We start from the raw sequence: 24,524 nt of genomic DNA, 5'->3' as shown, positions 1-24,524 counted from the left end.
TGAAGACCCACCACAGCACTCATCCACACCCTCCACCAGCGCAGAAACACACACCTCAGTAGGACCAAGCTTTAGAGTAGCCTCGGAATCACAATCTGGTGAGCACATTGCACTGCCTGATCCACAGCAGGCAGTGGCAGGGACTTCCCTGGTTTTTGGCACTCAAAGGACTGCTGGAGGCCAGAAATCTGTTGAGTCCGATTCAGATGACAAGCCTCTGGACTCAGTCATGTCGCAGTTGCTGGGGCTGCAAAGACAAACTTAGAAACATCAGGAAGGGATGTCTGCTGCACTCCTCAGATTGCAGGGGATGATGGAGGAGTCCGTCTGCCTTCAGGCTGAGGTGATAGCGCCAAGATACCAGCATACCAAGGTCAACACTGGTAGGATGGCGACCACCATGAAGGCCTTAGTCCAGGATATCACTCCTGCACTGCTGCGCGGGCTGAACTCTATCACTGACACCATAGTTGGCCTCCAACAGTGTGTACACAAGAGGAGTCAGCCAGGAGCCCTTGGGCACCCATAGAGAGGAAGATCAGCAGGTGCATATCGCAGGACCATCCACCCAGGTGACTCCGGAAGTGTCCAGCCCATCTGAATCTTCTTCCTGTAACCCCAGCAGCTCCAGCAGCACAGGCCAAGGAGAGTGCCACTGCCACACAGCAGGACCCCGAAAGCAGGCCAGAGCCCTCCACGTCTTGGCCCTCCAGGCTACACCCATCAAGATCATCACAGATAGGGCGTAGCAGTCAGTAGGCTGCCTCCACTTCCGCTGTGGATGTCTGGGAAGAAGCCAAGACATAGCGGTAGGGTTAGGAAAGCCAAGGAGTTGTACTTGCATAGCCTAGGCTTGGGTGTTAATCACTTATACATAATGTCCACTATTGTGAATAAACTCCCAAGAATGTTTCTCTGCCTATGGCTCCTTCTTCCGATGAGCAGTGTTCCTGTCACTCACTTGTGAAACCTTGGTTCCTGCACAATATAAAAGGCAAGTGTCTCAGTCTGGGGCCTCTTCCATGTGTTTTGTGGAGCCTTCAGACCAAAGTGATGGTCCGGCCTCACACTCACTGGACACGTTACCGATGCCTGCACCTCGAAGATGCTTGTCATTGCTGTCAATCGGTTTCATGGCGTCGGGAAGGCAGGTGCGATCATCCACTCAGCCCGCCAATGGTGGGCCCCGTTTCCTGCCAATGGTCATCAGGGAGCTCATTGTAATACATCAGCATATCATTGAAAAGCCATCCCACCAGGCTCTTGGACCCCACCAGATCATCTTTCCACATTGACGGGAAAGCACGTCGACGTGTTTCAGAACAGCACACAGGCGACGTGCACTTGGTGGCCTTCACTTTGGGGGAACTGAGCAATGTTTTCCACAGCTTGCCAGGGTCACCTATTGCTTTGCAGGCTTCAGGGGTGCCAGGGGGCCCTGGGTGAAGTGCCGCCCTGTCTCAGAGGCGACTGTTTTCCGGGGGTGATGTCTGGGGGCAACTGCTGCCCACCCTCGGAGGCGACTGTTGCTGTTGTTGGGGTTGGGGGGGTAGCGGGCAACTGCTGCCCTGCCGTTGGATCCCGCACACAAGAAATTGAGGTGGGGGGCAGGGTGGGCGAGGGAAGTGGCCATGCAGTAGAATAAACTGACCATTCCTCTGCAACTGAGACAGTTCGGGCGCAGCCACAGTATGTCGTGCTCCTAGCCTGCCCATCCATGCAAGCAATGCGGAGGCACCAAAGTACCGCCAAACGTTCCAGACCTTATCCCCCGCCCCTGCACCGCACTCCCCCAGCACAGACTCGAGTCCGCGAACACTGTACTGGACCTCAGTACTGGACTAGCACTTTACTGGACGTCAGGAGCATGGAGTCTGGTGACTGAACTGTATGCCTGATGGTCTACAGAGAGCAAAGAAGATGGATGAGAGAGCAACTGAGGCACCTGGTCGTGTAAATGCAGGAGCAGCAGCTTCAGGACTCTGGGCTCCTGCATTACACTGCCCAGGAGCAACAGCGGGCACCCAGGGTCTATAGACACCGCCTGTCATTCCTGCAAATGACCGAGAACCAGTGTCACCAACGATTGCGCATGTCTAGGAACCTGTCGCTCACATCTGCCACTTACTGCTGGACTTGGTGCCAAGGGGACATGGAGGGCATCCAGTACCAGTGTCTGTGAAAGTGACCACAGCACTCAATTTCTATGCCATTGGTTCCTTTCACGGCTCCACATATGGCCTCTGTGGGATCTTACAAGCCTCCATCCACAAATTCATCCATGAGGTCATGCTATCTTCTTGAGGGCACACAACTTTGTGCATTTCGCCTGGGACCTGAACAGCCAGGATGCAGGAGCCATTGGATTCGCCCGGATGTCGGGATTCCCACAGGTGCGGGATGCAATCAACTGCACCCATGTGGCACTCATGTCTGTGTCGCTGCACATGGTGGACTACATCAATCGCAAGGGATTCCAATCACTGAATGGGCAGCTGGTGTGCGACCACTTGCACACATCCTGCAGTTGTGCTCACGATTTTGAGGAAGTGTACATGACAACTACAACCTCGGAGGCGACGATGTCAGGGATGAGGCCCTCACACTAGCTAGACGAAGCAGGCGCTTGGGAGGTCCTCATAGCTGCTAGGTTTGTGGAGGATGATGGTGACATGCAGTGAGGTGACCTCATAGATCCTCATAGCACATTTGTGAACATTTGACTCCAGTCTGGCTTATGGCAGCGCGAATACCCTCTCTGAGAATGCTCCTGTCATGGAGATGCAGTGGAGGCCCTAATAGTCCCTCGATTGTAGGAGGATGATGACAACATGCAGTGGGGACACTCCATAAATCTTCACATAGCCTCTGCAAATTTGTGATTCCTGTCTGGCAGCTTGTTTGCGCTCCGTGATCAGGGTCATATCATAGTGACACAGCCAAGAAACTTTAGAAGCATCTGCTGCTTTTCCCACCTTCAGCACCTGAGCCCTTCAGGAGCTGGAGCACAGCATCAGTGGTCACAGATGCTGAAGAGATGGGGGCCGCCCCCTCCTTAAATGTGCTGAAAGCACATCAAGAAAATGAGAGAACTCTGTGGCACCTGCCCACTACATTCTGGCAGCAATGACAAGCACTATCGAGGTGCAGGCATCTGTAATGTTTTCAGGGAGTGAGCAGCCGGACCATCACTTTGGTCTGAAGGCTGCATAGAGCCCTGGACTGAGACGCCTGCCTTTATCTTGTGCAGAAAGGTTTCACATCTGAGTGACAAGAACACTGCTCATCAGGACAAGGAACCATTGGCAGGGAGACATTCTTGACAGTTTATCGACAATAGTGAACAGTATATACAAGTGATTAACACCCATGCACAAGCTGTGCAACTAACTCTCCTTAACTTTCCTAACTCTGCCGCTACATCTTGGTGCTCCCCGGACATTGACAGCGGAGGTGGAGGCAGCCTGCCGACTGCAACGCCCTGTCTGTGATGACTTTGATGGGCGTCCTCTGGAGGGTTGAGACTGAATGGCCTGGAACTGCTTTTGGGGTCCTGCTGTGTGGCAGTGGCACCCTCCTCGGCCTGTGGAGCTGGAGCTTCTGAGGTCACAGCAAGAGGGGACTCAGATGGGCTGGTCACTCCTAGAGTCAACCAGGTGGATGGGCCCGGAGTGTGCTCCTGCTGATCCTCCTCCCTATGGGTGCCCGTGGGCCCCTGGCTGACTCCTTGAGGGAAAGGGGTAGCTGAAGTGAGAAAAAGCTGCCCCGCACCCCTCTCGTGTACACACTGTTGTAGGCCAACTATGGCGTTAGCGTTGGAGTTGAGCTCATGCAGCAATGCAGGAACGATGTCCTGGACTAAGGTCTCCATGGGGCCGCCATCCTACTACTGTTGACTTCATTGGCATGCCGGCGCTATCACCTCAACCTGAAAGCGGACGGATGCATCCGTTGTGCCTTGCAATCTGAGGAGTGCAGCGGACAACCCTTTCTGGTGTTCCCTAGCTTACCTTTGCAGCTCCAGCAACTGTGACATGACCGAGTCCAGAGCCTCGTCATCTGACTTGGACTCAGCAAATTTCTGGCCTCCAGCAGTCTTCCGAATGCCGGGGACCAGGGAAGTCCCTGCCGCTGCCTGCTGTGGATCAGACTGTGTGATGTGCTCACCAGATTGTGATCCTGTGTCGATTCTAAAGCTAGGTCCCACCGAGGTATGTGTCTCTGTGCTGATGGAGGGTGTGGGTGAGCGCTGTGACGGAACTTCGAGGAGGGTGCCTTCAGATTCCCCTTCAGAGGTTTCTTCGGGGCCTGATTGGAGGCCCTGTGTCATGGACTCTGTCGGCTGTTTGGCAGATGTGCCTGCGAAAGCAAGGAGAGATAATTAGTGCATGGCAGTGGCCTGTGAAAGAGGGCACATCACTCATGCCATAGATGTCTGATGGATGTTGCACTGCTGGATTGTCATTTGGTAGAACATTGCCGACCTCACCGTCAGCACAGGATTGGTCCAGATTCTCGCCGGCCATTGGATGGTTCTGTTTTCAAAGTCCATGAGGACTTTGATTTTGGGCATTCAGCCACTGGTCTGTGACCATCTGTCTTGTTCTGTGCCAGCTTGTCCTGCATGGATAGAGATGGAGAAAGTGTAAGCAGGGTGCCTGCCAGGCCAGATGATAAATGTGCCTGGCCTGTGTGGGTGGTGAGTGGTCCCATGGACGGGCTGAGGACAATGAAGGTGTGTGTGAGGGAGTGAATGGTAATGCCCTTTGAACTGGCAGTGAGTGAGAGCTCTGTGGATGTGTGCTGGGTTTGTGAGTGTGTGAGTTGAGTGATGAAAAGAGTGACTTACCCTGGCGGAACAGAGGAGATCATTCATCCTCTTGCAGCACTGGGTGGCTGTCCTCTTCTGAAGGCCTTTGGCGCTGACCACTGTTGCCACTGCTTCCCAAGGCAGATTGGGTCACATTGCTGCCATCCTGAGGCCAGAGCGGGAGTACAGGACATGTCAGCGGGCCTCCGTGGCTCGAGGGACCCGTCATTAAACCGGGGGGCTGCGGTCTTATTTTCTTTGCTGGCCATGTCCCCCAGGCAGCGGTGGTGAGCTGGTAGTGATGAGCAGTGTGCTGGCGGCTGCCTTTTAAACATGGCGAACAGGGTGATACAATGGCGGGATGATGGCGGGAGAGCGAATGAGACCCCACCTGCCATGGAAATGGCGTTTTCCCAGGAATGCATAAATAATGAGGCAGGTTTGGGGTGATACAGCATGAAAACCTGCCATCGTGGCCGATGGGTTAAAAAGTCATTTTACCCGCCCGCTACCACACTTAGTGCAAGACGAGGAAAATTCCACCCATGATCTTATCAAATGGCGGAGCAGGCTCGACGGGTTGAACAGCCTACCCGTGCTCCTAATTCTTGCATTCATATGGGATCCTGGGCTTCATAAATAGAGGCATTGAGTACAAAAGCAGGGAAGTTATGCTGAACCTTTATTATGCTATGATTAGGACCCAGTTAGAGTTTAGCATCTAGTTCTAGCCACCACACTTTAGGAAAGATGTGAATATCCTTGAGAGGGTACAGAGATTTATCAGAATAATTCCAGGGATTGGTGGGTGGGTGGGGGGTGCTGGTTGTCACAAGGTTAGTTTGGAAAAGCCAGGGTTATTCTCTTTGGAGCAAAGGAGATTGAGGGGAGATTTGATAAGGATGTACAAAATTATGACTGGCTTAGATAAGGTAGACAAGGGAAAAAACTTCCCATTAGCTGATAGTAGAGGGACTAGGGAGCACAGATTTAAGATTTTGGGCACGAGTTGCAGGAGGAAGGTGAGGAAGAATTTTACACACTAGTGGTAATGACCTGGAATTACAAGGGTGATGAAAGTGGAAACAATCAATGATTCCAAAAGAAAACTGGATGAGCACTGTTGTGGAAATAAACTTGCAGGGCTATAGAGATCAAGTGGGGGCAGTGGGACTGACTGGATTGTTCAGCAGGCATGTGCTTGTTGGGCTGAATGGCCTCCCACTGGACATAAATGAATTTGTGATTCTGGGTGGGATGGTTGTGATGGTTAAGGAGAATATTACAGTGATGGAGAGTCAGGATATCCTAGATGGGTCAAGGACCGAATCTATTTGGTTAGGGTTAAGGAACAATACAGATGCCACTAAATTACCTGGTGTATTCTGTAAGATGCCATTAAATTACTAGGTGTATTCTATAGGCCATCAACTAGTGGGAAAGAAATAGCAAAATTGCAGGGAAATTACAGGGAGGTGCAAAAACTGAACCTCATTGAGCCTAATATAGACTTGATGGTAATAGTCCATAGAACAGAAGGAATGAAGAGTTCTGAAGTTCAGGAGGATTTTCTTGACCAGTATGTTTGTGGCCCAAACAGGAGGAAGGCATTGCTGGGTCCGGTTCTGGGCAATGAGGTGGGTCAAGATGATTGAGTGTCAGTCAGAGAACATTTAGGGAACAGTGATCATAGTATCATCAGGTTTATGTTAGCCATGGAAAAGGGCAACGAACAACCTAAAGTAAAAATACTAAAGTGGAGGAAGGCCAATTTCAATGAGGTGAGAATGGATCTATCCTGGTTAAATTGGAATCAAAGGTTGGAGGGCAAAACTGTAACAGAGCCTTGAAAGAGATGATTCAGGTGCAGTCAAGGTACATTCCCAGGAGGAGGAAAGATAGGGCAACCAAAGCCGGAGCTCCCTGGGTGATGAAAAGAGAGAGAGAGTAAGATGAAGTCCATGGAATAAAAGGGACAGTAGCAGCATGGATACAAGACCATAAGAAATAGGAGCAGGAATCGACCATGCAGTCCATCGAGCCTGCTTTGCGGTGAGCATGGACTTCATTTAAAACAAAGAGTGGGCGAGTGTGGACTTCATTTAAAACAGAGAGCAGGTGAGCATGGACTTTATTTAAAACAGAGAGCAGGTGACCGTGGACTTTATTTAAAACAGAGAGTGGGTGAGTGTGGACTTTATTTAAAACAGAGAGTGGGTGACCGTGGACTTCATTTAAAACAGAGAGCGGGTGACCATGGACTTCATTTAAAACAGAGAGCAGGTGAGCGTGGACTTTATTTAAAACAGAGAGCAGGTGAGCGTGGACTTTATTTAAAACAGAGAGTGGGTGACCGTGGACTTTATTTAAAACAGAGAGTGGGTGACCGTGGACTTTATTTAAAACAGAGAGCAGGTGACCGTAGACTTTATTTAAAACAGAGAGTGGGTGAGCATGGACTTTATTTAAAACAGAGAGTGGGTGAGCGTGGACTTTATTTAAAACAGAGAGCAGGTGACCGTGGACTTTATTTAAAACAGAGAGTGGGTGAGTGTGGACTTTATTTAAAACAGAGAGTGGGTGAGCGTGGACTTTATTTAAAAGAGAGCGGGGAGACTTCATCTAAAAAGAGCGTGGAGAGCAGCTGATTGGTCAATTGGATTGGTGAGTATTCCTAGTCTTTAGATTAAAATTAAGGTCTATAGTTAGTGTTTAGATCTCTAGTCTTTATTTTCTCTTTCTTAAAAATAGCTTATTAAGAATAAGGTCAATATTAATAATTAATTAATAATTAATAATAGTCAATGTTAATAATTAATTTCAAAAAAGTGTAAAGACCAGGAATACTAGAGTAATTAATTAATAGATTAAATAAAATAAGATAGCGATGGCAGGACGGGAAATGTGTTGCTGCTGCGGTATGTGAGTAATGCTGGACACCAAGGTGATCCGGAGCAAACACATTTATATTAAGTGTTTGCAGCTCAAGGAACTTCGGTTCCGAGTTAAGGAGTTGGAGTCTGAGCTGCAGACATTGTGCCACATCAGGGAGGGAGAGTTACCTGGACACTTTGCTCCAGGAGGCAGTCACACCTCACAGGTTGGATAATTCGAATTTGGTCTGTGATCAGGGACAGGAGGTGACTGCAGTTGAGGCAGGTATGGAGACCCAGGGGGTAGCATTCAAGGAGCCTCAGCCCCTGCAATTGTCCAACAGTTATGTGGTTCTTGCAAACTGTGTGGATGAGAGCGTGGACTGCAGGAACGATGAGCAAACTGACCACGGCACCGTGGTACAGGGAGCCATTCAAGTGGGGGCAGGAAATAAGATTAGTATTGGTAGGCAGAAGTATAATTAGGGGGTTAGATAATGTTCTCTGCAGCCATGAGCGTGAGTTCTGAAAGCTGTGTTGCCTGCCCAGTGCCAGGGTTAAGGACATCTCCTCAGGGCTGAAGAGGAACTTGGAGTAGATGGGGAGGGATCCAGTTGTCATTGTCCACATTGGTACCAATGATGTTGATAAGACTAGGAAGGAGGTTTTGCTGAAAGAATTTGAACAGTTAGAGGGGGGGAGGGTTCTGGAGATGGGATAAGTAAGCTTATAAAGCAAAAGGATATGACAGCATTGCAGAGCAGCTGCTTAGGTAATGATACCCAGAGTGTGACAGGAAGGGACATAGTGTACAAACATTAAAAAAAAGCAGCAAATAGGGTCAAAGAGGGAAAAGATGGTAAAAAGGCAAAAATAATGGCTCTTTATTGCACGCAGTATTTGGAACAAAATAAATGAATTAATGGCATAAATAGAGGTTAATGGGTATGATCTTATAGCCATTATGGATACATGGTTATAAGGAGATAAAAGCTGGGAATATTCAGGGGTATGTGACTTTTCAAAAGGACAGGCAGGAAGAAGATGGGATAGCTTTGTTAGTATGAGATGGAATAAGTAGGATAGCAAGAAATGATCTTGGATCAGAAGATATGGAATCCATTTGGGTGGAGGTAAGAAATAACAAGGGGAAGAAGACACTGGTGGGAATAGTAGCTATGCTGTCGGGCGGAGAATATATCAGGAAATAATGAGGGCATGTAAAAAAGGCAGTACATTAATCATGGGTGACTTTAATCTCCATGTAGATTGGGAACATCAAATTGGTAGAGGTAGCCACGAGGAGATATTGTGTATTCGGGACAGTTTCCTAGAACAATATGTTGTGGATCCAACCAGGGATCAGGCTATTTTGGATCTCATTGAAACCTACAAAATTCTGAGGGAGCATGAAAGGGTAGATGCTGAGAGATTGTTTCCGCCAGTTGGACAGTCTAAAACATGGGGGGCACAGTCTCAGGATGAGGGGCCAATCATTTAGGACTGAGATAAGAAAAAATTACTTCACTGAAAGGGTTGTGAACCTTTGGAATTCTCTACCCCAGAGGGTTGTGGATGTTCCAAAGTTAAATACATTTAAGGCTGGGATAGGCAGATTTTTGTCTCTCAGGAAATTAAGTGATATAGGGAGCAGGTGGGAAAATGGAGTTGAAGCCCAAGAGCAGCCATGATCATAATAAATAAGACCTTACGACCATGAGACGTAGGAGCAGAAGTAGGCCATACAGCCTATCGAGTCTGCTCTGCCATTCAATGAGATCATGGCTGATCTGATAATCCTCGACTCCACTTTCCTGCCTTCTCCCCATAATCCTGGATTCTCTTACTGATTAAAAATCTGTCTTAGGGGATGATGTCAGTTCTATCGCATGATGGTGAAAGATGGCGAGATGGTGACTAGCAAAAAGATGAACTTGTTAAATTATGTATTCTATGAGCTATGAATAATGAACGGCCTTCAGGTAAAGGGTGGCAGCTTATTTTGAGTGGCAGGGGGGAAGGTTTAGTGTGGTGGGTGGTGGAAATGAGGTTTGTTATCCAGAGAGATTAGTAAGCACATTGGTGGGATCAGTGATGATTGAGGATGGGTGAGAGCGGCTGCAACTCCACTTTTAGGTAAGCTTTTTTTTAACTTACCCTATTGATTCTGGTCTATAGGCCTGGTCTTCAGGAGTCCAACCGGTGCTCAATATTGGAATGAAAACCTCAAACAGGCATTAGGGCACTTAGTTGCATATATAAAGACACTAACATCTATTGCAGGTGTGGCACTGCATGCCTTTTTTTTTTATCTTTACCAGTTTGGCAAGTGCTGCTTTGGATGCTTAGGGGACTGTTTTAGCATCCAAAACATAAGTGTTGCACAGCCAAATTTCTAGGCCCTGATCTTTTTTCAATTTAGGAAAATAATCTTTACTGAATTTCCTTTCTCTTGCTAATTTTTGATGCTATTTTCATTACTTTTCAGTATTATGGGTCTGTATGCATCAGTTGTGCTGGTCATTGGAAAGTTTGTACGCGAGTTCTTCAGTGGGATCTCTCACGACATTATGTTCGAAGAGCTGCCAAATGTGGATCGAATTTTGAAATTATGTACAGATATCTTCCTGGTTCGAGAGACTGGAGAATTGGAATTGGAGGAGGATCTGTATTCCAAGCTAATCTTCTTGTATAGATCACCAGAAACTATGATCAAATGGACACGTGAAAAGACAAAGTGAAAGCTTCTGCTAATGTGGATGTAGAGGGGTTTTTTTTGGAAATAAAAAAAGCACAATATCACTGAAAAGCCAAGCTATTCAGTTAGGTGACAGCAGCTTTTCCTTATGGAGCCCAGGCAGTCGCACGTTCCTTAAGTCCTCTCTGCCTACAGTCTCTCTGCTGATACTAAAGACTGGTGCTTGTTCTAACATTCAGCACCAATTATGGAAACGATTCTGTGTCGCAACTGAATCCAGTTTTTTTCTATTTTTAGTCAGCCAAAATCAGGGCTTCCGAAATGCTTACCTTTCTTGCAGATATCATCTGTATCAGTCCTTTATATTTCTTGATGTGACGCAATGATTTTGGGCCATGTAATCTGCTGTCATTACCACCCATTACCAGAGGAACAAGGCCTGGAGTGATTCAATATTGACAAAATAGTGAGGACATCACCAACAAATAAGAATTCTTGGATATCACTGGTGATGTAAGCGTATCCTGACTGGCCTGAGCAAGGAAAATAATTTGACAATCTGTTTTGAATGCCTTATTTTATTTGTACAGTCATTAGAAAAGTATCACCATGTCAGTGACCTTTCTCAGGAAAAAGTTCATTTATGTCTTCTGTAACTTCATTATCTTATAAAAACAATGTGGGTACACATTACTGCAATGCAATCAAAAATATTCCACCTTGAGCAAATGCTCCTCTAAGATGAAAGGCCCTGGTGACATCAGTGAAAGTACTTGAAACTAAAGGTCAGCAAAATGTTCAGAATTTACTTGAACCTTTGAAATAAAAATCCTTCAAAAGTTTTTATTTCTTTGATTAAGCTAGAGGCAACATTACTTTTGCTAGTTTCATCAGTTTACTTTTGTAATGGGGAGAAAATAAATAATAACTGACTTTTCTCTTCCCTTATTTTCCATCTCTCTAAGACCCCTTCCCTTTCACCCATGACATTTGTCAGTGGAGAGCTTGGACAATCTACTGCCTTGTCTCTGCCTGTGCCAGTCATTAACCAATCTTTAGAAAGTACACAATAATCCAGGGCCATTCCTCTCTGATTTTCTTTTTCGCCTTGTTGGGATCCATTTGGCCTCTTCTACTGCCCATCGCCCATGACAGCTCGACCAATATCAAGAACTTATTTGCAGGAGTCAAGGGGGCACAATCATGTCTCCCACTCTGGCACAGTAGGTTAGAATAACCCTATCCTGTGTCATGCCAGTTATTGTGCAACTAGCATTTTAGATGGAAAAAAAGAAATTCTGTTAGTACTAAATATGAAGAAAAGGCCCAAATGAGATCCAAATGGTTTGGATAGATTTTGTTCTACTTAAAACATTTGTGCATTTAAATTTTATTTTCATGCCTAATGATCAACAAATATGCACAACAGTAGCATTATCAGGCTCCACAGCTAATAATTGCTGTCTTTTTACTCTAAATTGAACTTTAAAGGTGATAGTGTTGAGCACAGTATATAGAATGTGAAATAACTGAAGTCAAAATAAAAGGATGTTATGTAACCATTCAATATTGCATAATATTCTGACAACATAGATTGCCTGCTAGAAAATATGGACTTCTGTATTGAAGCAGATTTATTTAACAAAAATTTTGATTATTATCTACATATTTCCACATGCAAATTGCTATTGCTACAATTGTTAAGGCAACTATAGTCCTGTGACAGGGCAAAACATCAGTCTGATGTATCTTAACGTTTACTTTTATTGACTTACCGAAATGCAAACATGTTGAATTTGATTTTAAAATGGTGAGATATTTCTAAGGGTTACGATATTATTGATAGGACAGATCATAGCACAATCATTGGACCTTCAAATGATTTGAAAACCCTTTTAAAAATGAATCCGTTGTTACAACAAGGGTTATTGCAATATAATGTTGCAGTGTACAATTGTAGAAATTTTAATTTGTTGTGCTTCTCAAAAGATTACCACTGGCCCAGTAACTTGAAATGGTCAGTTCTCAAGGCGACCATTCTGTTTCACATACATTGTTACTTAGATAAGCCAGTTGGTTTCACAATTATTACAAGTTTGTAGCGTTAAGTCATTATTAACAATGTAAAGCAGGGATTGAAATTTAGCTTTCTCATTGGTAGATTTTCTACTTAATGATCTAATTCAGTAGCTGATGAACTATTTCTGAAACTTGTTACACAATCACAAGACAGCCCGTTCGTTAAAGCTTGTAGGGGTCACTAGATTGTGTGTTTACAGTGGCATACTGATGAACTTATTTATTTAAAACAATGTTGGAGTCCAGGTTTAATCACTTTGAAAACAAATGTCTGTTTCAGTGTTTTCATGAAGACCTAGGCAGAAATTCTCAGTAATAATCTGCATACGAGGAAAAGTGGTGAATAATTGACCCTATGATCTTGAAAATTACTACTTAGGTAGTCTGAGGGCTACTATGAATTTCAAACACTGCTTATGGAGGTTTAAAACTGAAATGAGAAGCTAAGTGAACTTGCAAAACTCTTTAACCTGCAAATATTACAGTAACCTTTAAGACTATTTTATAAAACTCCATGCGAGAGTGAATTTTCATATCCAAATATTCTAAGGATATTTCATTTTTGGAAGGAATTCATAGTAATTCCTGCTGCTTGGAATGGTGGGGGAGGCGGGGAAATGGAGTGCGGTGGGGAAAGTATTGCTTTCAATTTGATTTTCTGTAATTACCTTAACCATGTTTATGAAATTAAATAGCTATTTTCAACCTACTTATTGACAGTCCAGCTGCATGTTCTAACCCTCTCCACCATGTGCACTGTTTCGAATGATTTTAAACCAACATTTCTGAAAATGAACGATAGCGGTTTGTGCAACTAAGTTTTGTATGACACAAGCGTTATGTTATTCCACAGTAGATTTCAATATTACAATGTGTTAATGTGTATTTATATTTCAAGTTTATTCAGAAACTTCTGGAATACCAAAATTAGTTATAGAAAATATGCAATAAGCTTTGCTTCTAGTTGGATTACTCTGGTTTTCCTCAAAACAGGACGCTGTCTACCAGACCCATGCGATTGTGACCCTGCTGTTAACAGGAAATATGTCCCTGTTTTATATTTGTTTCTAAAACATCTCACTAAGTGATGAACATTTTCAATAAAACTTCTTGAAAAATGGATTTTCTCTCACCAGTAGATTTGTAAAGTATGAACAGGGACTTCTGTGCTAAGTTGCTTTGTGCGCATTTTCTTTATTGCAGACTCTGTTTTAAACCAGCAGATATCTGGAAATTTAGAGAATTAATTACAGCCTCATAACATCTCCAAATATTCCAGATCAGTACTGCCTTGAACAAGAGCTCATTAGAGTGATCATTCTCATCATTAAAAAACCTATTAAAAAAATCTAAACACTTGCAAGATGTGCATTAAAAGTGAGCGTTTATTTTTGGGAAGCATTTATTACAGTGGTTTATATCAAAGCAACAGTTTAAAAACAGGATTAGGAAAGGTGAATTACACTGAAATGTACTAGGAATTTATTTTAAGGTGGAGTATTTTGACTTAAAGAAGACAAACAGAGATGCTTGATTAAAGTAAAAATGTTCAGGATAAAGGAGTTCATAAAATGGTGAATAATTTTGCTACAGATTAGGAAATGGTTGTCAAGTGATCAATGTTGGAAATTCAAATTGGTAGCTCAGCTCAAACTAATGAACGATCCCAGATCAAGATCATCTATAACATCACATACCATCCTGACTTGAAAGGAGATCGCCGTTCCTTTCCCGAAGAAGGTAATTAGGGATGGGCAACAAATGCTGACCTTGCCAGCAATGATCACATCCCATGAAAGAATTTTTAAAAAGTGTTGAGAGCTGCTGGACTGCCTGATCTAAGCTCACTGCCTGGTCTCCCAGACTGACACCATAGTTTACCCTGTCAAAGTATGGACTAAAAAGTAGGGTGGATTGATCCTTTGGGTGAAGAAGGAAACCTAGGGCCTTGACCTAGGCATCCATTCTCACTCATCAAAAACACAATATGCACCACTTCCCCAACCCTCACCAACCAACAGTTTGAGATCCCTTTTGCTGAGACTTAGCCAAACTGCTGGGGCCCGTTCTTGTGAGTACACAGCAGCGGCCTCCTGCTCCCCAAATTCGTGATGCTGCCAGCAGACCAGGTAAGCGATCCTTGTCCAGGTCAAGCTGAAGTTCAATTCCCAAGTCCAATTCCGAATATGAAGTTAAAATGTCTGGCAGAAGTGTTTGTCACTTGCTCAGACACCTCCCTCCTGCCAACTCTAAAAATCAAGGCCATTGTTTTTTAAAAGTAAAGACGGAATACAAGTGCCACATCACAGGACACTCCAAAGCATTGGAGTGTGGTCACTGTTGCATTGTAGGAAATGGGATAGCCAATTTGTGCACAGCAAACAACTATGTGATAATGACCAGATTTTCTAGTTTAATGATGTCGATTGACAGATAAATATTGGCCCACCAGGGTAACCACCCCCCCGCCAACTCATTTTGGAATACTTTTAACTGCATCTGAGAGGCCAAACTAGGCTTTGGTTTAAAGTTTTCATCTGCAAGGCAGCACCTCCAAAAGCACAGTACTTTGTCAGTACTGCATTGGATTATTAGCCGAGATTTTTTACTCAAGTTTCCTGGATTTGAACCCACTACCTTCTGACTTAGTGGTGAGAGTGCTACCAACTGAGCCACAACTGATAGACAAACATGGTGAGCTTATTTCCAAAGCTATTGAAGTTAAGCCCAGCTGACTGCAGAACAAAATAATAAAAATTACAAAATAAAATAAACAGGTGGTTTTGTATTGAACTGGAGCAAATAAGTTAAGAAAATAGAATGAATGACTGGCTTTAAGTTCTCTTGATAGTGATTTAATTTGCCAAATATTTATCATGCACATTGGCAATCTCCTTCAAGTATGGGCGCCAATGGAAAATTCAAATAGGAATGGTTAAATTCCTGATTCAACAAGGGATGAATGAATAAACTTGACACTCAGACAGAATTGAGACAAAAGTGTTTGGAATGGAGTTAACAGCAGGCTAGTAAAAAAGTCTGAAACGCCCAGTGTTACTTGACACCACTGTGCATCTCATATATAAGTCAGTCTTTGACCATATAAAGATTTTTTTGTATCTTTGTAACGATTAACATGGTTTTCTAGCATATTTTGGAACTTAGGACGACTTAATCATCACAACTCGGACTTGTTTTGTGAATGCCCATTTTCCAAAATGAAGCAAAAAGCCAAGCCCAGGAAATGCATAGGGAAGCAAGATCAACACTTAGGGTGGCATTTTACAGTGCCACTGGTAGGTTTGAAGGCAGTGGGTGTCTAGTAAAATGCAGTGTGTCATCTGCATGCTGCCCACCAATCCGCCCCTGATGTGTCTTGTGTTTTATAAGGGATGGAAGAGGCATTGGGCAACCCGCCCGCCCATGATCTTATTGAATGGTGGAGCAGATTCGAGGGGCTAAATGGTCTACTCCTATTTCTTGTGTTTCTTAGGCCTATTGAGGCCGTTAAGTGACATTTGAGTGTCTCCACGCCTCTCAAACCCAGCCCCCCAACTTCCTCAGTCCTCTCACTGGGGACGGCTAGCCAGGCCCCTGCTGATACCCTGGGATTACCTTCAGTCTGGCCTTCCTCTTCTTCGGGAACTAGCTGCAGTTCCAGCAGTGGTCACCACACAAACCTGGCACTGCTGAGATTATAGAGCTGCTGGCCATCTGACTGGCCGGCTGGTCTCTAAGGAGGGATTTCTTCCATGGATGTAGGCAGAAGTCTCAGCCTTCGTCAACTAACGCCCCACTGACCATAAAATGGCTGAAGGGCAGCCGGTATTGGCAGGGAAGCGTTCCCGCCAATGTTTTGTGTGGCAGGGTGGGAAACCTGACCATCCAAAAAATCCTACCCTTGATTACAATCATGATAGCAATGTCAGATTCACTAAATAGACAGAAGAATCTTGCAAAGTGTCAAATTGTTTTATATGCATCATTTCAAATACATAAAACTATACAAAAATTGCTTTATGTTTGGACAAGACAAATCTTCACATAAATTGTTTTACAAGTATATGCGAGGTAGAGCCAAGACAAATTTGATAAACTTATTACAACTTTTAGCTATTCTAGATTTAATCAGACAAGGTTAATTCTCTAAATTTAAACTGAGCAGCATTCATATAATTCATTTGCAAAAATTCTTTTTCATTCTTGCGACAGGGAGAAAGGCAGAGTTTGAGTCACCTTATAAGCAATCGATGTGACCTCCAACAGTCCATCTCAAGCTTTATGGGCTCCACTGTGCAAATCTGGCCAACAGTAGTTTCTAAAGTAAAAACATTTCATTGAAGTAAAAAACCTGACCTTGTCCAGAATAATATAATCCCCAATCCCTGTCAGACACCATGTAAGAAATGGTGGGAATAAAGGCATTGCAATCTTTAACGAAGCTCACATCTGGATTTTCAGTTCAATTAATGTCATTTTAAAATCCCATGATCTTTCAGCCATAGTACACACAAAAGCGTCTATGTTTTCCTAAAAGAATGCATGTTTAAGGCATTGGTCAAGTCAGATTAAAAAGTTTGGTAAGGCTGATAAGACACGTGGCATTCTTAAAAGGGAAGGCAAGTCTGAGATGAAGCAAAATTTTTAAAAGGGCGGTGTGTATCTTTTACACAAATTAAAAATACACCAACTAGAATTTGCTGACATTTTTGGAAATATATCACTCTCACAGTTCACAGAGAGCGTCAAGTAGGGTACCTCTTCTTGCTCCACTGCTTCAGTGGCTTCTCAATAGAATCACTCCTATGCTGACAGGGAAGAAAGTGCAAAGCCTCAACTTCAGACTGGCCTGAGAATTATTCTAGATTTATGAGCCCCAGGATACCATGCAGTTAGATTAATGCTCTGCATCCATGGGGAGTCCCATTAATCTTGGGGCTCCCATAGTTCTCAACGGCAGCTCACACTGGCCTGAGGTCTCAGTCCCCATCATTTTCAACAGTCTAGCTCCTGGATTCAAGGGGACACACTAAGTTGGCAAAACTACCACAGTGGCCTAGAAGTCACAGCTACTCAATTGGACAGTCTTCAATAAAATAAAATGAATTAAAAAAGGAAAACTCTGCTAACTATTATTTTATATGAAATGTACTCTTTAAGAATCATGGAAGTGTAATTCAAGTACTGCAGCCTTGTCTAAATACCTGAGTGGATGCCAAATGAAGACATTTTCCCCAGCAACATAGAAAAACAATTCCTGGATTCAGTGACAATCCTTTAGCTTTAATATAGCCCATTTATTTGCTCCAAAGGTGATGGGACTGTCCTGTCACCCTTCTCTCATTACAAGGGGGTGAGAACTGAACTCCTCTGGTAACATCTGGCAGTAGGCTGGAATGGCATACAAAAGCAGTAGAGCTGCTGAGAGCCACTGATGAAGATCCATAAGAGTGATCCATAATCAGTTTGTAGACGAAATTACAAATGCTGCAAAACCCAACCCCCAAGATAAGCATGGACATGATCAGATTTTTTGTCAGTGTATCTCAACTTAAGACAAATGAAACTGAAAATAAAATATTCAAATATCCTAGAATGTGGGTGAAGAATCATATTTAAGTTATGCAAAAAGTTGCAATTTTTTTTGCAAGCCAATAAATCACAAGCTATAGTAATAAAGCCAAAGTGATACAGATTTCTACTGGCCATTTGAAATTCAAACTTGGAACATGATCCAACTTATGTCTATAAATGCCAGTACCTGGCAAATTTACACCATCAAGGGTGTAGTTAAAATAGATGCTGTGTGAACCTAAATACTAATGCGTAAGCTTAATTCAAAAGAGATGCCTCACACTGGCTCAGCAATAGTCCACATCCAAATCCATACTAAAAAGAACGTACATAATCTCAAGCGGAATTCATACCAGTCGTCTCTTTTTGGAGCAATTTTCCATTGAATCATCACCTGCTGTAGTGAAGTTAACACCAATTGGTGAAATAAAGTTCAATAATGCATCATCTGTTGCACGACCAAACAATGCTAGAAGAAGTGCTACCCCATAGCCTGTAGCACGTGCTCCCTGATGGAAAAAATGTAAACATTAGTTTTCCTGCTCTTACACTCTTTGCCCTGTTTACAGAGAAATGTGAAAATCAACTGCAATGGAACTGGGATGAGGAGAAACTTCTTCAGCCAGAGGATTGTGAAGCTTTGGAATTCTCGAGAGAGCTGCGAATGTTAGGTTGCAGTCTAAGGGAATCATGGGATATGGGGATAGATTGGGAGAGAGGAGTTGAGGTAGAAGATCTGGCATGATCTTATTGAATGGCAGAGCAGGCTCAAGCAGTCATATAGCCTACTCCTATGCCTCACGTTTTTAATGAAGGATCCTCCTTGGGAAGCTTCCTAAATGCGCATTTAGAAAAAAATCCTTTGCATAGAGAGGAACAATTTTGCATTATCCCATCTTTTTGAGCAAAATCAAACCTTTACAATAAACTATTATAAATTGAACCTCTAAAATGAGACTGAAATAGTACAGGAGATTTGAAATGTCAACAACACTAAAATGTCACTGTAAAACTGAAAAACAATTCTCTTCCATAATCAATTCGCCTTGCTGCTGTAGTGGCAGGTGATTGGTCACCATATATCCTGCTCTTCATTTAAACCACTCCGAACATTCTCAAACTGCCAACACCCCCCACCCACAACCCCCTCCTCCACCACCTCTGAGTTCTCCTCAGGCCTACCTGTCTTGAGCACTCTTGGAGCCACTGTGGCATCCATGTTTTCCCAGACCCAGGCATCATTAATCCCCCTCCTCCCAAGAGCAAAACCAAGAAATAGATGTAGAAAGAAGTAGAAAATAGAAGACGAGCATAGAAGTAGTTGCAGGAAGAAATTTGGCTGAACACCACCACAGAGGAAATAGTGTGTAAATATCTGTGACTTTAAGTTCACAAAATTAAATTAAAATGGAACTTCAGTCAGACAATTACACTTGAAGATATAAACAAATTGGTTTACTACACTAATATGCATTTGGAGATATGGTATAGATTTTACCGAATGCCTCTGTACCGTTGGTACCGTCTCCAACTGAACCGATCTGGGACCAATGTTCTAGCGAAAAGGGTAAATAGGATGGTCAACAGGACTTTAAACTAGAAAGTGGGGGGGGAAGGGAAGGGGTAAAACTCCAAGAGGTATGATAAATGGGAAACAAAGCAGCAGGTTAGCGTTTGGGGGGTGGATTCAACTTCATGGAAAACTTTGAAAAAACTGAAAAGAAAGGAGAGCCCAGGAGAGGCTATTAAAGTCCCCAGAACACAAAATAGGACAGAGTGTTTGGAAAGGGCTAGGAATCTAACTTCAAGCACATCAGATAAAGGGATGACAATGAGAAAGGGGACAGGAAATACAGGACTGAAGGTGTTGTATCTGAATGCACGCAGTATACGAAATAAGGTAAATGAGCTAGTGGCGCAGATTGAAATTGGCAGGTATGATGTGATGGGCATTACGGAGACATGGCTGCAAGGAGATCAGGACTGGGAGCTAAATATCCAAGGATATACATCCTATCGAAAAGATAGGCAGGTTGGCAGAAGGGGTGGGGTTGCTTTGTTAGTAAGAAATGAAATTAAATCGATAGCAAGAAATGACGTAGGGTCAGATGATGTAGAATCTGTGTGGGTAGAGTTGAGGAACCGCAAAGGTAAAAAAACCATAATGGGAGTTATGTACAGGCCTCCGAACTGTAGTCAGGATGTGGGGCACAAGATACACCAGGAGATAGAAAAGGCGTGTAAGAAAGGCAAGGTTACAGTGATCATGGGGGATTTCAATATGCAGGTAGACTGGGAAAATCAGGTTGGTAATGGATTACAAGAAAAGGAATTTGTGGAATGTCTACGAGATGGCTTTTTGGAGCAGCTTGTGGTGGAGCCCATTAGAGAACAGGCAATTCTAGATTTAGTGATGTGTAATGAGGCAGATTTGATAAGGGAGCTTAAGGTGAAGTAACCCTTAGGAGGAAGTGACCATAATATGATAGAATTTACCCTGCAATTTGAGAGGAAAAAGCTGGAATCAGATGTAACGGTATTACAGTTGAATAAAGGCAACTACAGAGGCATGAGGGAGGAGCTGGCCAGAATTGACTTGGAGATGAGCCTAGCAGGAAAGACAGTGGAACAGCAATGGCAGGAGTTTCTGGGAGTAATTTGGGAGACACAGCAAAAATTCATCCCTAGGAAGAAGAAGCATACTAAAGGGAGGACAAGGCAACCATGGCTGACAAGGGAACTCAGGGACAGCATAAAAGCTAAAGAGAAAGCATAAAATGCGGCAAAGAGCAGTGGGAAACCAGGGGATTGGGAAGCCTACAAAGATCAACAGAGTACAACTAAAAAAGAAATAAGGAGGGAGAAGATTAAATATGAGGGTAAACTAGCCAGTAATATAAAAGAAGATTGCAAGAGTTTTTTAAGATATATAAAGGGTAAGAGAGGCAAAAGTGGACATTGGGCCACTGGAAAATGACGCTGGAGAAGTAGTAGTGGGGAACAAAGAAATGGCAGAGGAACTGAATAGGTACTTTGCGTCATTCTTCATGGTGGAAGACACGAGTAACATCCCCAAAGTTCAAGAGAGTCGGGGGGCAGAGGTGAGTATGGTGGCCATTACCAAGGAGAAGGTGCTAGGAAAACTGAAAGGTCTGAAGGTGGATAAATCACCTGGACCAGATGGATTACACCCCAGAGTTCTGAAGGAGATAGCTGAAGAGATAGTGGAGGCGTTAGTGGTGATCTTTCAGGAATCACTGGAGTCAGGGAGGGTCCCTGAGCACTGGAAAATCGCTCATGTAACCCCCTGTTTAAGAAGGGAGTGAGGCAAAAGACGGGAAATTACAGGCCAATTAGCCTGACCTCGGTCGTTGGTAAGATTTTAGAGTCCATTATTAAGGATGAGATTTCAGAATACTTGGAAGTGAATGATAAAATAGGGCAAAGTCAGCATGGTTTCATCAAGGGGAGGTCATGCCTGACAAATCTGTTAGAATTCTTTGAGGAGGTAACGAGTAGGTTAGACAAAGGAGAGCCAATGGATGTTATCTACTTGGACTTCCAGAAGGCCTTTGACAAGGTGCCACACAGGAGGCTGCTCAGTAAGATGCTCTTTGCCGCATTGTATGCTTTCTCTTTAGCTTTTATGCTGTCTCTGAGTTCCCTTGTCAGCCATGGTTCCCATGGTGTTAGAGGCAAGGTACTAGCAAGGATAGAAGATTGGCTGTCTGGCAGGAGGCAGAGAGTGGGGATAAAGGGGTCCTTCTCAGGACGGCGGCCAGTGACTAGTGGAGTTCCGCAGGGGTCAGTGTTGGGACCACGGCTTTTCACTTTATAATTAATGATCTAGATGAAGGAACTGAGGGCATCCTGGCTAAGTTTGCAGATGATAGAAAGATAGGCGGAGGGACAGGTAGTATTGAGGAGGCGGGGAGGCTGCAGAGGGATTTGGACAGGTTAGGAGAATGGGCAAAGAAGTGGCAGATGGAATACAACGTGGGGAAGTGTGAGGTCATGCACTTTGGTAGGAAGAATAGAGGCATAGACTATTTTCTAAATGGGGAGAGAATTCAGAAATCTGGAGTGCAAAGGGACTTGGGAGTCCTAGTCCAGGATTCTCTTAAGGTTAACTTGCAGGTTGAGTCAGTAGTTAGGAAGGCAAATGCAATGTTGGCATTTATTTCGAGAGGACTAGAATATAAAAGCAGGGATGAGCTGCTGAGGCTTTATAAGGCACTGGTCAGACCACATTTAGAATATTGTGAGCAATTCTGGGCCCCGTATCTCAGGAAGGATGTGCTGGCCCTGGAGAGGGAACCAGAGGAGGTTCACAAGAATGATCCCAGGAATGAAAGGCTTAACGTATGAGGAACGTTTGAGGACTCTGGGTCTATATTCGATGGAGATTAGAAGGATATGGGGGGGATCTGATTGAAACTTACAGAATACTGAAAGGCCTGGATAGAGTGGACACGGGGAAGATGTTTCCATTAGTAGGAGAGACTAGGACCCAAAGGCACAGCTTCAGAGTAAAGGGAAGACCTTTTAGAACAGAGATAAGGAGAAACTTCTTTAGCCAGAGAGTGGTGAATCTATGGAATTCATTGCCACAGAAGGCTGTGGAGGCCAGTTCATTGAGTGTATTTAAAACCGAGATAGATAGGTTCTTGATTGGTAAGGGAATCAAAGGTTACGGGGAGAAGGCGGGAGAATGAGGTTGAGAAACTTATCAGCCATGATTGAATGGCGGAGCAGACTTGATGGGCCAAATGGCCTAATTTCTGCTCCTATGTCTTATCGTCAAACATAACTCATGCTACTGCTGTATAGAGATAAACTAGTATTACTTACAGTGTGGACTGGGGAAGCCATGTCAATATGCACCCAGACTCCTGGCCAATCAAAACCAATATGTGCTTCAATAAATAAGCCTGCACATGAACTCATAGCATTGGCTCGATCCTAAAATAAAACAACCAGATTAGATTTGAGTTAAATCCATTCAGCTGGTTTCCTTCTGCAATTAAACACAGTTTACATGAAAATGCTTGTTTATAAGTAATTTCTATGTGTTCACATATTGAACATTTGTGAATAAAAACATAGAGCAAAATATAAACTAGTTTACAGATACTCTTATAAAATCATAGAAATTTACACCACAGGAGGCCCATCATGTCTGTGCCACTGAAAAAGAGCTATCCAGTCTAATCCCACTTGCCAGCTCTTAGACTGCAGTCTTAGAGGTTACAACACTTCAAGAATCTTTGCGAGTACTTTTTAAATGCGCTGAGGGTTTCTGCCTCTACCCCACTTTCAAGCAGTGAGTTCTAGGCCTCACTAATGGCTGGGTGAAAAAAATTCTCAACTCCTCTCTAATCCTTCAACCAATTACTTTAAATCTAACCTATCTGTCATTGGCCTCTCTACTAAGAGAAATAGGTCCTTCCTATTCCCTCAATCATACAACCTCAAATCAATTCATACAGGCCAGTGCAAAAAGACAAGGCTGAAGCATTTGCAACCAACTTCACCCAAAATTGCCGAATGGATGATCCATCTCGGCCTCCTCCAGAGGTCCCAGCATCACAAATGCCAATCTTTAAACAATTCGATTCACTCCACGTGGTATCAAGAAACGGCTGAACGCACTGGATATGGCAAACGCTACGGATTCTGACAATATTCCAGCAATAGTACTGAAGACTTGTGCCCAGAACTAGCCACACCCCTAGCCAAGCTGTTCCAGTACAACTACAACACTGGCATCTATCCGGCAATGTGGGAAACTGCCCAGGTATGTCCTGTCCACAAAAAGCATGACAAATCCAACCCGGCCAATTATCATCCCATCAGTCTACTCTCGATCATCAGTCAAGTGTAAGATGTCGTTGACAGTCTATCAAGTAGCACTTACTCAGCAATAGCTCACTGATCCTCAGTTTGGGTTCGGCCAGGGACACTCAGCTCCTGATCTTATTACAGCCTTGGTCCAAACATGGACAGATGAGCTGAACTCCAGAGGTGAGGTGAAAGTGACTGCCCTTGAAATCAAGGCAGCATTTGACAGTGTGTGGTGTCAAGGAGCCCTAGCAAAATTACATTTGTTGGGGATCAGGGGGAAAAGCCATTCACTGGTTGGTTCACTAGCACAAAGGAGGATGGCTGTGGTTGTTGGAGGCCAATCATCTCAGCTCCAGGACATCACTGTGGGAGTTCCTCATGGTAGAGTCCTAGGCCCAACCATCTTCAGCTGCTTCAAAAACTTGCCTCCATCATAAAGTCAGAAGTAAGGATGTTCATTGATGATTGCGCAGTGTCAATACCATTCACAACTCCTCAGATACTGATACTTGCAGCAAGGCCTGGACAACATTCAGGCTTGGGTTGATAAGTGGCAGGTAAGATTCGCACCATGTAAGTGCTAGGCAATGAACATCTCCAACAGAAGATAATCTAACCATCTCCACTCAAGATTCAACAGCATTAC

The 24,524-nt window shown here is 43.9% G+C and overlaps 2 protein-coding genes across 2 annotated transcripts in view; one reads left to right on the top strand and one right to left on the bottom strand.

Annotated features, from left to right (window-relative positions):
- Window positions 1-13,168, top strand: part of LOC144679989 (piezo-type mechanosensitive ion channel component 2-like) — a 1,019,816-nt gene extending 1,006,648 nt beyond the window's left edge. Inside the window, exon 53 of the mRNA XM_078541050.1 lies at window positions 10,172-13,168. Coding sequence (XP_078397176.1) covers window positions 10,172-10,424 — 253 coding nt within the window. The 3' untranslated portion in view covers window positions 10,425-13,168. The remainder of the gene's footprint in view (window positions 1-10,171) is intronic.
- A 3,250-nt stretch (window positions 13,169-16,418) lies between these two features.
- LOC144679990 (putative aminopeptidase NPEPL1) overlaps window positions 16,419-24,524 on the bottom strand; it is a 42,692-nt gene continuing 34,586 nt past the window's right edge. The window contains exons 11-12 of the mRNA XM_078541051.1: window positions 22,886-22,996; window positions 16,419-18,543 (exon numbers count right to left, since the gene is read on the bottom strand). Of these exons, the coding sequence (XP_078397177.1) occupies window positions 18,382-18,543; window positions 22,886-22,996 (273 nt within the window). The 3' untranslated portion in view covers window positions 16,419-18,381. The remainder of the gene's footprint in view (window positions 18,544-22,885; window positions 22,997-24,524) is intronic.

The sequence above is a fragment of the Cetorhinus maximus genome, chromosome 4, assembly GCF_964194155.1.
Source record: "Cetorhinus maximus chromosome 4, sCetMax3.hap1.1, whole genome shotgun sequence".
Classification (NCBI taxonomy): domain Eukaryota; kingdom Metazoa; phylum Chordata; class Chondrichthyes; order Lamniformes; family Cetorhinidae; genus Cetorhinus; species Cetorhinus maximus.
The sequence above is the reverse complement of the archived record's forward strand: the minus strand, read 5'-3'. Positions and strand labels throughout refer to the sequence as shown.